This window comes from Cylas formicarius, unplaced genomic scaffold, assembly GCF_029955315.1.
Source record: "Cylas formicarius isolate icCylForm1 unplaced genomic scaffold, icCylForm1.1 PGA_scaffold_10__41_contigs__length_53128322, whole genome shotgun sequence".
Classification (NCBI taxonomy): domain Eukaryota; kingdom Metazoa; phylum Arthropoda; class Insecta; order Coleoptera; family Brentidae; genus Cylas; species Cylas formicarius.
In genome coordinates, this window is record NW_026844214.1 from 15,470,641 (window position 1) to 15,482,025 (window position 11,385).

Genomic DNA, 11,385 nt, shown 5'->3' on the forward strand with positions numbered 1-11,385 from the left:
ACAGCGGAGTGAGTGTCTAAAGTTTATCAATATGTTGCATTCTACCCCTTTTCTACGACCATGCTGATGATCCATCACTCTTTCAAGCCTGACTAAAAAAACTACGCTCATGACAATTTAGAGAAGCTAACCGAATCCTCAAAAAAATCCATTTAATGTTTCTTAATGTTTGTTTGTTTGACAGGCAAGGGTAGTACCAACCACATACGTCCAACTAAAAGAGGGCGCATCACTGGGAATATAAGTATTTAGACAAAGAACGAGAGAGATTATGCAAACCACATCTGATGCATTAGAGTGTTCTTTGGAAATTGCAATAGATAATAAATACTATTCATAAATACAGTACATAAATAAAGTATCATCATCAGTCTTTGTAACAGCAATATCCAAAAACACCATTTCACTTCCAAAGAGTCACAGTTCTCACAAAAAATAAGCAAAAGCAGACGTACCTAAAATCGAAGTTAAGCATAAGTATTTATTCTGACGTTATCTCATTAAAAAAAAGGTATTTCTTGTAAATTATCTGGCTAGTGTTTAAAAAATAACTATTTGTTATTATGGATAAAGTTTAACAAAATACATTATATATCGAGTTAACGTTATAATTTACTTGCCGGAATACATACAAATATTCTATTTATGGTGCATTGGTAAGAAACCCCCGACCTGCACGTTGTCTCTGTCAAGATATTACATTAAAATAAAAATAATGCTATATCCCTTGATTATATATCTATGATCAACTAACAAAACTACGCTGAAGCAATCATAAATGACAATTTCTGTAGTACTGTTTGACAGTGGTAGTGTCGACATTAAAATTCGTTCACTTACTGCCTGTTTCTCCTTGATTTTAAGTCCTTGTTTGCACAGTATTGATCTTAATAGAATGGTGAAGGTAAAAAAAGTCGTACTTGGAGTTTATTTACGGCACTCGTAGATACGAGTGTGTTATAAACTAAAGGTGATCAAATGGTTAACCATGGAAATAGAAGGAAATTACTTATTTGTTTCCATAGCATTTCATTGACTCAGAATTCTCCCTGTTTTTTTAATAAAATTACATAGACTGACATGCACACGCTTAATCTTCAGTTTCGAGAGTATACGGTTTTCGAACGTTCGTTTACATATATCGCCTGTATAAACAATGGATCTCTTATTTTAAAGCTTTAAACATTCGCTCTTACTGTTGATATGATTTCCTTACTACTTTGTATTAGGAGGAGTTCATTTATATCTTTTCTACATTTTTTTTTTATTCCTTTTGATTGATATGACTTGTAATAAATATTTCTATATTATGTTCTTTTTTTGATTGGTATGGCAAATAAATTGTAATATTTTTTTTTAATACATTTCGGCAAACGTCTAATGACTAATGAGTAACGGAAACGTCCAAAGTAGATCGGGAAAGTGTTTAATCCAGCAGATGCCGAAAGGCAGCAGGATGTAACCGTCCGTTATTATTACAGATGTGAAGGTTATGCTTCTCATGTCGGGTTTCCATTAAATGGACCAAACAACAAAACACGAACTCGAATAAAACAAAACTCAATTTTTCGCTACCTTTTGAAGACTGGTGTTTTGGGACAGTTCGCGTTTTGTTTTTCGGGTCCCATTCGGTAAAGTGGTAAAATGAAAAGGTTTCAACTTGTTTCGAAACAAGAGTCGCGTCAGTGGAAACAGTTCTTTTTTTCTACTTTCGTTGTGTATTTGGGTTGATTAATTTGGATACGAATATACGCATAATAAAGTATTTTTATAGAAAGGGAATTTTTCCTGAAATTACGGAGAAATGTGTTTGGTGTTTCACAACAACTACAAAAAACCCAAGCGGGTGATTCCTTTTTTAAAATAAGGGGTGGTTTGTTATATCAACATTAGGTCATAAGCCAACCATTAGGGGCATGTGTTTGTTTTTTATCTTGAAAACGAAAATAGAAAAACAAATAAAATACTATGGAACATACACTATTACAAAAATACACTTTTTCCATATTTTTGGTTTTTTTTACTGAATTAGACTACCCCTTCATTCTTCTTGACTAAATTTAAGGAAGAACTTGTTATTTAGAAACTTTTGTCTCCTCAATTTTTTTTTATAATGCTTATAAATAAAAAAAATAAATGTAAAAAAAAAGTTAGCTAAAAATCTAGTGAGCTGCTGTCACTTTTTAAAGCATGTGTATTTATTGCTTTAGTTTACACTGTTTAGTTATACTATTTACAAATCTTCTGGATTCCTCTTGCGTCGGTAGTTTATGAAGCGAACCGTTTGCGTCAGGGATCCAGAAGATTGGTATTACAGTAGCATGTGGAAGTTTCTTTGAAAAATTAATTACTTAGTTATTTTGTGTACAAAATACAACTAATTTAATCACAAAAATATTATTTAATCAATTAATTGTTCAATAATACGATTTTCAATTCTATAATGGTGAAATACACTAATGCAGAAATGGCAGATAAGTATTTTATATACGTACAAACAGAAGTTCCTTGGAAGCTTGTGGTCTTTATACTCGAGGGTGTCCTAGTTGTAGACCTCATCGTATCAGCTTGTTTACCAGAATTCATAAAAGAATACATTAATTTGGAAGTTTCGGAAAAAGGAATTTTGATACCATGAAATTCCAACAACTGGATTAGAAGTAGTTGTGCTAAATATTATAAAAGAGGAAAACGAACTGGCTTACCACTTATAAAGATTTTGCAGGAATGGCGGCCAAAGTAAGGTAACATTTGTTCATCTATGGATAAGTTGAACGAAAATATGCCAAATTTATCATTTTTATCCAACAGGTTATTGTCATATAAGTGCAAGTTTTGCTCTATCAATTGGAATCTATTGCGGCTCATACATTTTTTTATAACATCAATTCCTTTGTCTTCATCAGTAGACCAATAATGCTAAATATGTGGCAATGATAACCCGAGAACAATAAAATGCCTACAAAATTTAAAAGTTCATTTTTTGACAACGAGAATTCATGGCGGTTATTGTCTTGAGCATATTTTACCGATAATTTTAAAATCACATTAATCACTTCATCATCAAAAAACAAAAAATATTTCGAGCGGAGTTTTTCCAGAAAGCCTATTTTTTAGTTCCTCACATAATCTAAATTCATCGGATATTGGTGTGTGAGTGTACTCAATCAGACATTTCTTCCATTTGACAGTAGAAACAAGCCTGTCGTTTGCGGAAACCATACGTCTTCTTTTGAATTCCAAGGTTTCATCATCTGATGAGTCCCATTCAGGTTCAGTAGTTGAATTACAGGACTGTTGAAGGACAGCTGTATCATTCGGTGTATTTATGTAACTCGAAAGTTCCAACAATATCAGTTGGTTCCCCAAACTCTTGAAGATTTATGTTATCGTTCATATCTTCTTCGTCATTCAAAGTATATAGACCGCGTCAATATGTTCTGTAAATATTTTTTCACGTTATTTTTAGCATAAATTTACAAGGAGTGGAATGCTACGATACATAAGAATACGTAAATCCAAATAATACTTACGACTTTCATTGTTATTGTCCTCATCCATCACGATATCCTCCATAGCCGCTTCTAATTCCTTTTCAGTCAAATACTTCACTACACAAGGCACAAACTAATATTAAAGAACACGTTAATTCTTCATGCGCTGACTTGTCTAGACTTGCAATAACAAAGTTTTGTTTCACAGATAAAACCAGTAATGCATTCACGCACCAGTAAATATTTTCAAAAAATAAAGCATAATCAATATAGTATTTGCCATGTATGTTTTCTGCGATGTAATCTATATGCTATAGACTTCAGAAAAATAGCAATACAAATGCAAAATATTTTTTTTACTATTTTCGATTTACTCGAAAATGTGATACAAATTTATGTACCGCTTTTGTTAACTTTTGGTTAACGTTTGGATAAGATCTTTCATTTTATGTCCTTTAGTAGTGATAATAATAAAATTTCTAAGTGGATGTGCAAAAATATTTCCTGGATGTGATAAATAAAATCATAGAATCGGTGGTGCATTAACGCACCACTGGGACAAAATGGATTAAACGAGCCACAAGAATAAAGAATTATTTTTCCCTCAATATGTCGGTTGATTATTGAAAAGAAGGTGTTCTTACTTCATCGCAAAAATCAGTGGAAAATGTTCGAAAACAAAAACAAAACGTAGTCGGATTTGTTTCATTTTTATTTTTGTTCGTTGAAGTTCCAAATTGACTTTAGGCAGATTTTTTACTGAAAAAGTTTGGTATGTTTTGATCTTGGAGTTGTCCAAAAATAATAAAATCCATATGATTTTGCACATGGTGACCAATAGTTAAAATCGACAATTGTCAATAGCTTCCAAATTTTTTACAAAAAAAAAATACTCTCACAATTCTTTATCAACAACAATATCCTAAATTTTCCTATACAAATCTTGGAATTCAAGATTCGATTTGCTGGAATTTGGAATGCGTTTTTATTGTATTTTTAACCACATTTTAGTTAATTAATTTTAAATTATAGTGCTGGACTTTTAGTTCCGTTTTATGTTGGCTAATATTGAAATTTGAATAACGCATAGACAGCACATAACTGACAACTTATTATCGACATTTGTACAAGTCAATGCGACCAAATAGATAATTTAAAAAAACACAACCTGGACGAACGCACAGCAGTCATGTAATGAAGATTATATATGTCCAGGTGACAAAATTACTTCATGATTGTCGTTGCTGTTGCCTATTTTGCCGCATCTCTATTATTCTGTTTCAGGCTTCATATGAACATTCATTACTTGGAAAGGCCGTTCAGGTGCGATTCATGCTCCGTAAGTTTCCGCACAAAAGGCCACCTACAAAAACATGAACGGAGCGCTAGTCATTACAGTAAGGTAAATCGATTTAGACATATTGGTGTGGTTTGGTTTCCTTAACTTTCTTTATTACATAATTTATTTATTATATTATACAACTTGACTATATTGTTTCCAGTTGTCATCATCTCCGGCTCAGTCATCTTCTGAACCACGTCCGTTCAAGTGCAACGATTGCAACATTGCGTTCCGGATACACGGTCACCTAGCTAAACACCTACGCTCCAAGATGCACATTATGAAGCTAGAGTGCTTGGCTAAAATACCTTTTGGCCTCTATGCCGAGCTGGAGAGGTCTAATAGTTTATTGACCGAGATTAATACGAGCGACGGAGACCAATGTTTAGAGAGCTTGAAGGTAAATTTTGGAACCTTCTAACAGTTCAACTAAGGCGACTTTGCAGAATTTAACTGTTTTACTCAAATAATGTACAATGTGTTATGACATGAGGAGAAGATCCTACCTCTTTCATGTATTTTTCAATAACCGCGAAAAATATATCTGTAATAATGTCAAAATTTGCATGCATAAACCTCAAAGGTTCATTATCGATGCCTGATGGAGTATTTTCTGTTTCAAGTAACAAAAAATTTGATTCTTGAAAAAACTAAAGTTATTATCTAACATCTGCTGACATTTAGGAACATACTGTTTTCACTTAACCATACTGTAACACTGTTTAGGTTTTTCTGTAAAGTTACTCAGTCCTCAACACCGTTAATATAATAATAACCTTAAACAATAAAAGTTTCACATGAACTTTTGGGACATTATCATGTCCAAATTCTAGAGGTTTATGTAATGACTAAGATAAAGCTATAGAGAGGTATTGATGGGTTAATAAAAATCATGATTCCTCACAGATTTCAAAAATTACTCAAAACATATAATTTTTTTGCTTACTTTCGTCGTACTTTCATTGTGGTAAACTAATTGTAATGATTTTAAACCCAATTTTCGAATTTTTTACTTATTCTTTGCATTATGAAATCAAAGAAAAATGCAACTTAAATATTTTCTTGGTAGTCGACCGGTATCTTATTCGTATTGATATTATACCTTATTGCTATTATTGTTAAAAATTGTCATCAAAATATATACTGGAACTACCATGAAGAGCAGCAGTAAAAGGTTTCTAGGAAAATAGTTTGTTTGTATTCCTTGTAACTAGAATTTGACGAGACAGAAACTTTTTCTAATACATCTAATAAGTTAATATTTGTGATAAACTGAAAATGCTGATGATTGAATTCAAGGTAAAAATAAAATATCAAATGTACAAATACCAGTTCAAATATTACATAGTTACCTTTAAAGGCATACTTATATATAGTTCACTAGGTAAGTGGATAAATGACTCATTAATAATTCAGCGAGTAGATAATTGCAAAATCTAAATTAAGTTTTTTCTAAAAGTCTCAACTCTATTTGTCATTGAATTGAAAATTGACATTAATTAGGGTTAACAAATACTTTTAAACTTAGTAAGTTCATGTACATATATAAAACACTACACTACTTCTATAAAATTCCCAATTATACACCAATCTAGCGTGCGGAAAGTGTCATTTGATGCATAATATACTATTTTATAGATGCATAGATCATTAATTTTATTATTTGATCCTTGACTCTCCAATTAATTCAAAAGGTCGGAGAGTAAGTCGGATGTGTTGTGAGAATACATTCCTTTTGTTCCAGACTTTAGCCCAGAAAGTGTTCATGAACGACCCTGGAAAGTTACAGTCGATCACCCATAGGCTGGACATAACAACGGACGTCGACACCGATAGCTAACCATAGGTATCCTCATATTGCCCCGCTCCTTTCCCCTCGCGCCCAATTTAAGACTGACCAAACAGATTCTATCGTAGGATTTATATACCTTTGATACATATATAATATTTTTGTTAAATGTGCCGTACCCCAAAAAATATTATATCGATGGAGAGAGAGAGACGGAGAGTAGTGCAATTTTACATATTTAGCAAATTCCCTGGACTAAAGTCGAGAGAGCCATATATATTCGTTTGAACTCGTCCTAGACTCAAGAAATTTTGGGTTAGAAATTTGTTTCTCTACGTGGCCACGGTTGGTAAATGAACGACGAACAGGTTAACTGTTTCCTGTAAAAATGTTCGACAAGGGCCACAATGAAACGCTTACCGGCACTGGTAAATATTGCGTAATTTGGGATCTGCCCTGTTCACATCGGCCTTCTAAAAGGGCACACACTCATTTAACAGTAATTATAATTATTAACAATATTTTATAATTACTCGGTGATATTTCAACAGCAGTCGCCTGGGAAATAAAATTTTATAAGAAAGAAATTTTATAAGAAATGCTGAGGAGAGTTTCACAGGCCACTGAACATAATATATCAAAGAATATAGGTAACTGATTTTTGTGTCAAATATGTTATTGTGATATACCTTATTTTAGATCGTATATATATGTACATAAAATAACAAGAAAAGTTTATTTTACTTGATGTAGATTTTTAAGTGACCTGTTTTTATTAGATGAGTCCTATTTTACGAATCCCACTATCGTCGATGTGTATATTTTTTAACAAGTTATTTTGGTTAACGTTTAGGCGGGATGGAACGTTCCGGATATCAAATCTTAAGTGCTATATTAATTATATACCGTATGGATGTTGAAACCAGGTTTCAGTTTTCGGGAGATTTTATCCGTGCCTGTTTTCTAGGCACATTACGTTTATTAGCCTATTTGTTTTCAAAGTTATGAACTTTAACCGAGGTAAGGTTTATGTTTAAGCAAGGCTACATGTTTTTCGTTTTAATTGTAAATATGTTAGGTTATATAGGTATCTGTATTGATGATTGTTAATTTCGTTTATTATTGTTAAAAACAGCACGACGTTTGTTGAAATACAAGTTTTTTTGTTCACAATAGGGTTTAATTTATCCTCGATATTTTATTACATTTGGGTATATTTTGAGATTGTAAATCACTGTTTCTTCTTTCATTCAAGAATTGTTGAAATTAGTGATATCCTTACAAGCTTTTTCGAATCGCAAGGTAAAACGGGTTATTCAACAGACTCGCCCCTTGCCTATGAAAAAATTATTGGCTGTTAGGTTTACCCAGCAAACAATAAAAGCTTTGTTAAACCAAAATAAATAAGAACTAAAAGTTCAGATTTTCACGAAATTATATATTATGACATGACAATTGTTTCGACAACACCGTGTTGATTGATAAAGACACAGTGTTGTCGAAACAATTGTCATGTCATAATATATAATTTCGTGAAAATCTGAACTTTTAGTTCTTATTTATTTTGATAAATGGATTTTCATCAAGTAAAAGCCACTTCAGTTCAATTTTTGTTAAACCAGTTTACTTGGCTCTTCTTCAACCTAGAGATTTTCCTTCTTCCAACACCTCATTTGCTTTCTATTTTTCCTTTCATGATTACCTTCACAAGATACATTTCTCCACGTAAGATGTGGCCAATTTACAATCACTTTAACTTAAATTTATACTCTTATTTAAGGTTTTGTCAAACACCTGTTTTCCTGACAATTGGGTATCATATCTTTTTTTAATTCACTTTCACTGCTTTTAGATCATAAAATAGTGCCAAAACATCTGTTGGAATTTGATCTAAGAACAGATATGGCGATAAGTCATGACTGTCTTTAGTAATATAGGACAAAGATCTCTTTTTATGACAATAAAGCTTTAATTGGCATTTCCCAATATATATCATAGGTCATAAATTTTTAATTAATTTAAATGTAAAATACACAAATAGGTCAATCTGCACACTGATTAAGAAATCTTTCACAGCATAGAATCATCTTGTAATTAAGAACATTTTTATTTTTCATTTAAAAGTCTTTAATTATATTTGTTTAATATAATTTGGAAATTTAATGAAAAATTTAGGAGTAGTTTATGCTATACCTAGGTTTCTCCAATGTGAGAAATTCAGTGTTTATATCTTCATTAACACGGGTTAAGTTGGACTCCATTTGTAACAAACCATTCGCCCATTCACCTCTGCCTATTCCGTATGGTAAATTAATTAAATCAATTTTAATTAATTTATTAATTTCAATTTTTAAATTAAAAATAATATTTTTATATGTTTATCTGTCTGTGTTACCATGGGCAGAGATATATTTTTTTATTTTTATAGACATGCATTCAAAATTAAAAGTTTCTATCTAATTCTTGATATTTTAAGCACTCTTACTAATCTATTTTCAAACAATTTGAAAATGATTACATTTTCCCACCATTCTCCCAGCAGCAGCAAGCAGATGGTAGACGTCTACTGATGTTCCAATACAATTTTCACATGACAACAAAAAAATATTATTATTATCTGTCAGTATGAGAAACCCCAAGTGGCAAAGACAAAGAGAGATAAGAAATGTTTGCTGATGGCATACTCTTAAAGATTTCTGAGTTGCGACATACATATACTATCAGCAAGCGCATAAAAATTGATGGGAGCACTGAGGTAAAGAATTGTTTTTGTTATTGTGTATTTCTTTTACTGTAATCTGTATAAAGCAGGCTAAACCCACACACATTAGCCGAATAACAAAAATGAATCATGGTTTAAACTGAAATATACTTATCACATTTTCTGAAAACATACACTAGAGAAGGAATAAATATACAAACTTACATCTAAACATTTGACTTATAGTGATAGAAAATCTGCTATGCTATCACTTTGATATTTTAGCAGTAAACAACTCTTGGTGATGATCACAAAATATTATCCCCATAAGTCCTCTGATCGGGCAAATTTGTAGATGATAGATGAAATACAAATGAGAGCATTTTGGAGGAACAAAGCTACTCCCGGGTAGTGTGGATCTGGAATAGGAAACAAACACATATTTGACACTTCAACATTGAATACAATTAGTCTAACCTTCATTAATGTATTTTGTGAAAAGAATGGCACAAGACCCTATAACCGACGCAAATCCCATAACAAATCCAACAAAAATCCATATCCGCGCACCACGGGTTCCCAAACAGCCTCCTTCATATGTGTCACCCCTCATCTATACAGTAAATAAATAAATGCATTAAAAGTAATATATTATTAAAGCTTGACCCTTTAATTTTTTGCACCTTTATAGACTTGAAATTGAAATGTTTGGACAGATAAACTGAAAATTTTGTCTTGTAGGTCCGAGAATAAGTTCATTATTTGTTTTTAATTATTTTAGCTGATACAGAAAGAAATTCAGTAAAATAAACAGTCAAAATGTTGGCCAATGTCAAATGGGTCAAATTAATATGACGGCAAGATGCTTCCAATAGAGTATAAATGTACCTTACCTGTGCGTTAGACACAGAATTAACCATGATTAAAGAAAGAGTGCCAGCCACCCCGCACATCCAGTAACCGGCTGGGATTTTTCCTGGATAGACAGTAGCCGCGTCAATCAGGGTCCACCAACCGGCGAAAAACTAAGACAAAATACAAAGCTTGTCAGACATGATTTCTTCATTACAGAAAACCTAGATACCAGAAGTCCTGCAATCATTGAAGCATAAGAATTTCTTTTGTCCCCTTCAAACCATGCGCAAGGGGGCAAACTAACGTTGTCCAAGCAATTGCACAAACCCATTTCTCAATGGTTTTAAGGTGGAAACAAGAAAAACTACAACAATATCGTAATATAGCAACAAATCTTGACAATCATTAATTTCACAGGATTGTCAAAATAATGTTGTGACATAGTGACCATAGACAACTATATTATATTTTGGTTGGTTAGTTTTGACTTACCATTCCTATTTTCATAGTAATACAATTCAGTTATGCATTTCACAATTACTATTGGGCAAGACTGGTAGGATCATTTGCACAGTGCCGACTTCCGTCGAGGATTATCGGTTTTAGTAATAGATTAACACGTAAAAAGAAGAAATATAACCAATATTCGCTCAGCTAGCAAAAAACACTTTTGACCGATACCAAAAAAGCCGGCATTCCCTCGCCTCCACCACGGACCATCAGGCTTTCATATCGACGTGAACGGTTAAAACAGTGGTGTCGGCAAGCTTAAACGCTTAAAGACGAACACCAAACACTTCCAAAACAGAATCACACGAAAAAAGACCGTTATCAAGGTTTCTGGGACGAATACAACGGATTCTGCTACGAGCGAGCGGAGGTTAAACCGCCGTGTGTAATGCTCTTAAATAAATAAAAGCTTTTTCGACTTGATATTGACTACGAAGATGTTATCTATGAACCAACCCAACAAATTTCATTCTGCGTTCTCTTATTAAGTAATGACGGAGTGTAGAGAGACGGTGATTAAATTCTAGTTTTATACATTTTTCTCTGTTAAAATATCAAATAATATAGTATAACTAAAAACCCTTATTTTGTAAAGACTCGGAGTGCGAAGATAACTCGTTACCTGAAATTCAAACTGTTTTCAATTTTTTGGTGTGAGTAATATAAATAGGAAATCTGTTTAGTGGCTTTTAAG

General features: G+C 32.5%; 2 protein-coding genes across 3 annotated transcripts in view; one reads left to right on the top strand and one right to left on the bottom strand.

Annotated features, from left to right (window-relative positions):
• The window catches only part of LOC132700018 (uncharacterized), a 38,599-nt gene extending 30,823 nt beyond the window's left edge, over positions 1 to 7,776 (top strand). For both annotated transcript variants that reach the window (XM_060667076.1, XM_060667070.1), the window contains 3 exons: positions 4,779 to 4,896; positions 4,997 to 5,236; positions 6,581 to 7,776. In XM_060667076.1, coding sequence (XP_060523059.1) covers positions 4,779 to 4,896; positions 4,997 to 5,236; positions 6,581 to 6,676 — 454 coding nt within the window. In that variant the 3' untranslated portion in view covers positions 6,677 to 7,776. The remainder of the gene's footprint in view (positions 1 to 4,778; positions 4,897 to 4,996; positions 5,237 to 6,580) is intronic.
• Positions 7,777 to 9,391: 1,615 nt separating this feature from the next.
• On the bottom strand, positions 9,392 to 10,630 carry LOC132703985 (transmembrane protein 50B). Its single transcript, XM_060673567.1, has 4 exons — positions 10,411 to 10,630; positions 10,220 to 10,351; positions 9,804 to 9,939; positions 9,392 to 9,745 (listed from the first exon to the last, which is right to left on the bottom strand). The coding sequence occupies exons 1-4, from the start codon at positions 10,510 to 10,512 to the stop codon at positions 9,645 to 9,647; spliced, it is 471 nt and encodes a 156-aa protein (XP_060529550.1). The 5' UTR covers positions 10,513 to 10,630; the 3' UTR covers positions 9,392 to 9,644.
• Between the last annotated feature and the right edge of the window lie 755 nt (positions 10,631 to 11,385).

Excerpts from the sequence above, each read along its gene's own strand:
- LOC132703985 (XM_060673567.1), bottom strand. The coding sequence starts at position 10,512 with ATGGGTTTGTGCAATTGCTTGGACAACGTTAGTTTGCCCCCTTGCGCA. Across the intron at positions 10,352-10,410 it reads CAATGATTGCAGGACTTCTG|TTTTTCGCCGGTTGGTGGAC; the intron begins GTATCTAGGTTT and ends ATTTTGTCTTAG. Across the intron at positions 9,940-10,219 it reads ATTCTGTGTCTAACGCACAG|ATGAGGGGTGACACATATGA; the intron begins GTAAGGTACATT and ends TTTACTGTATAG.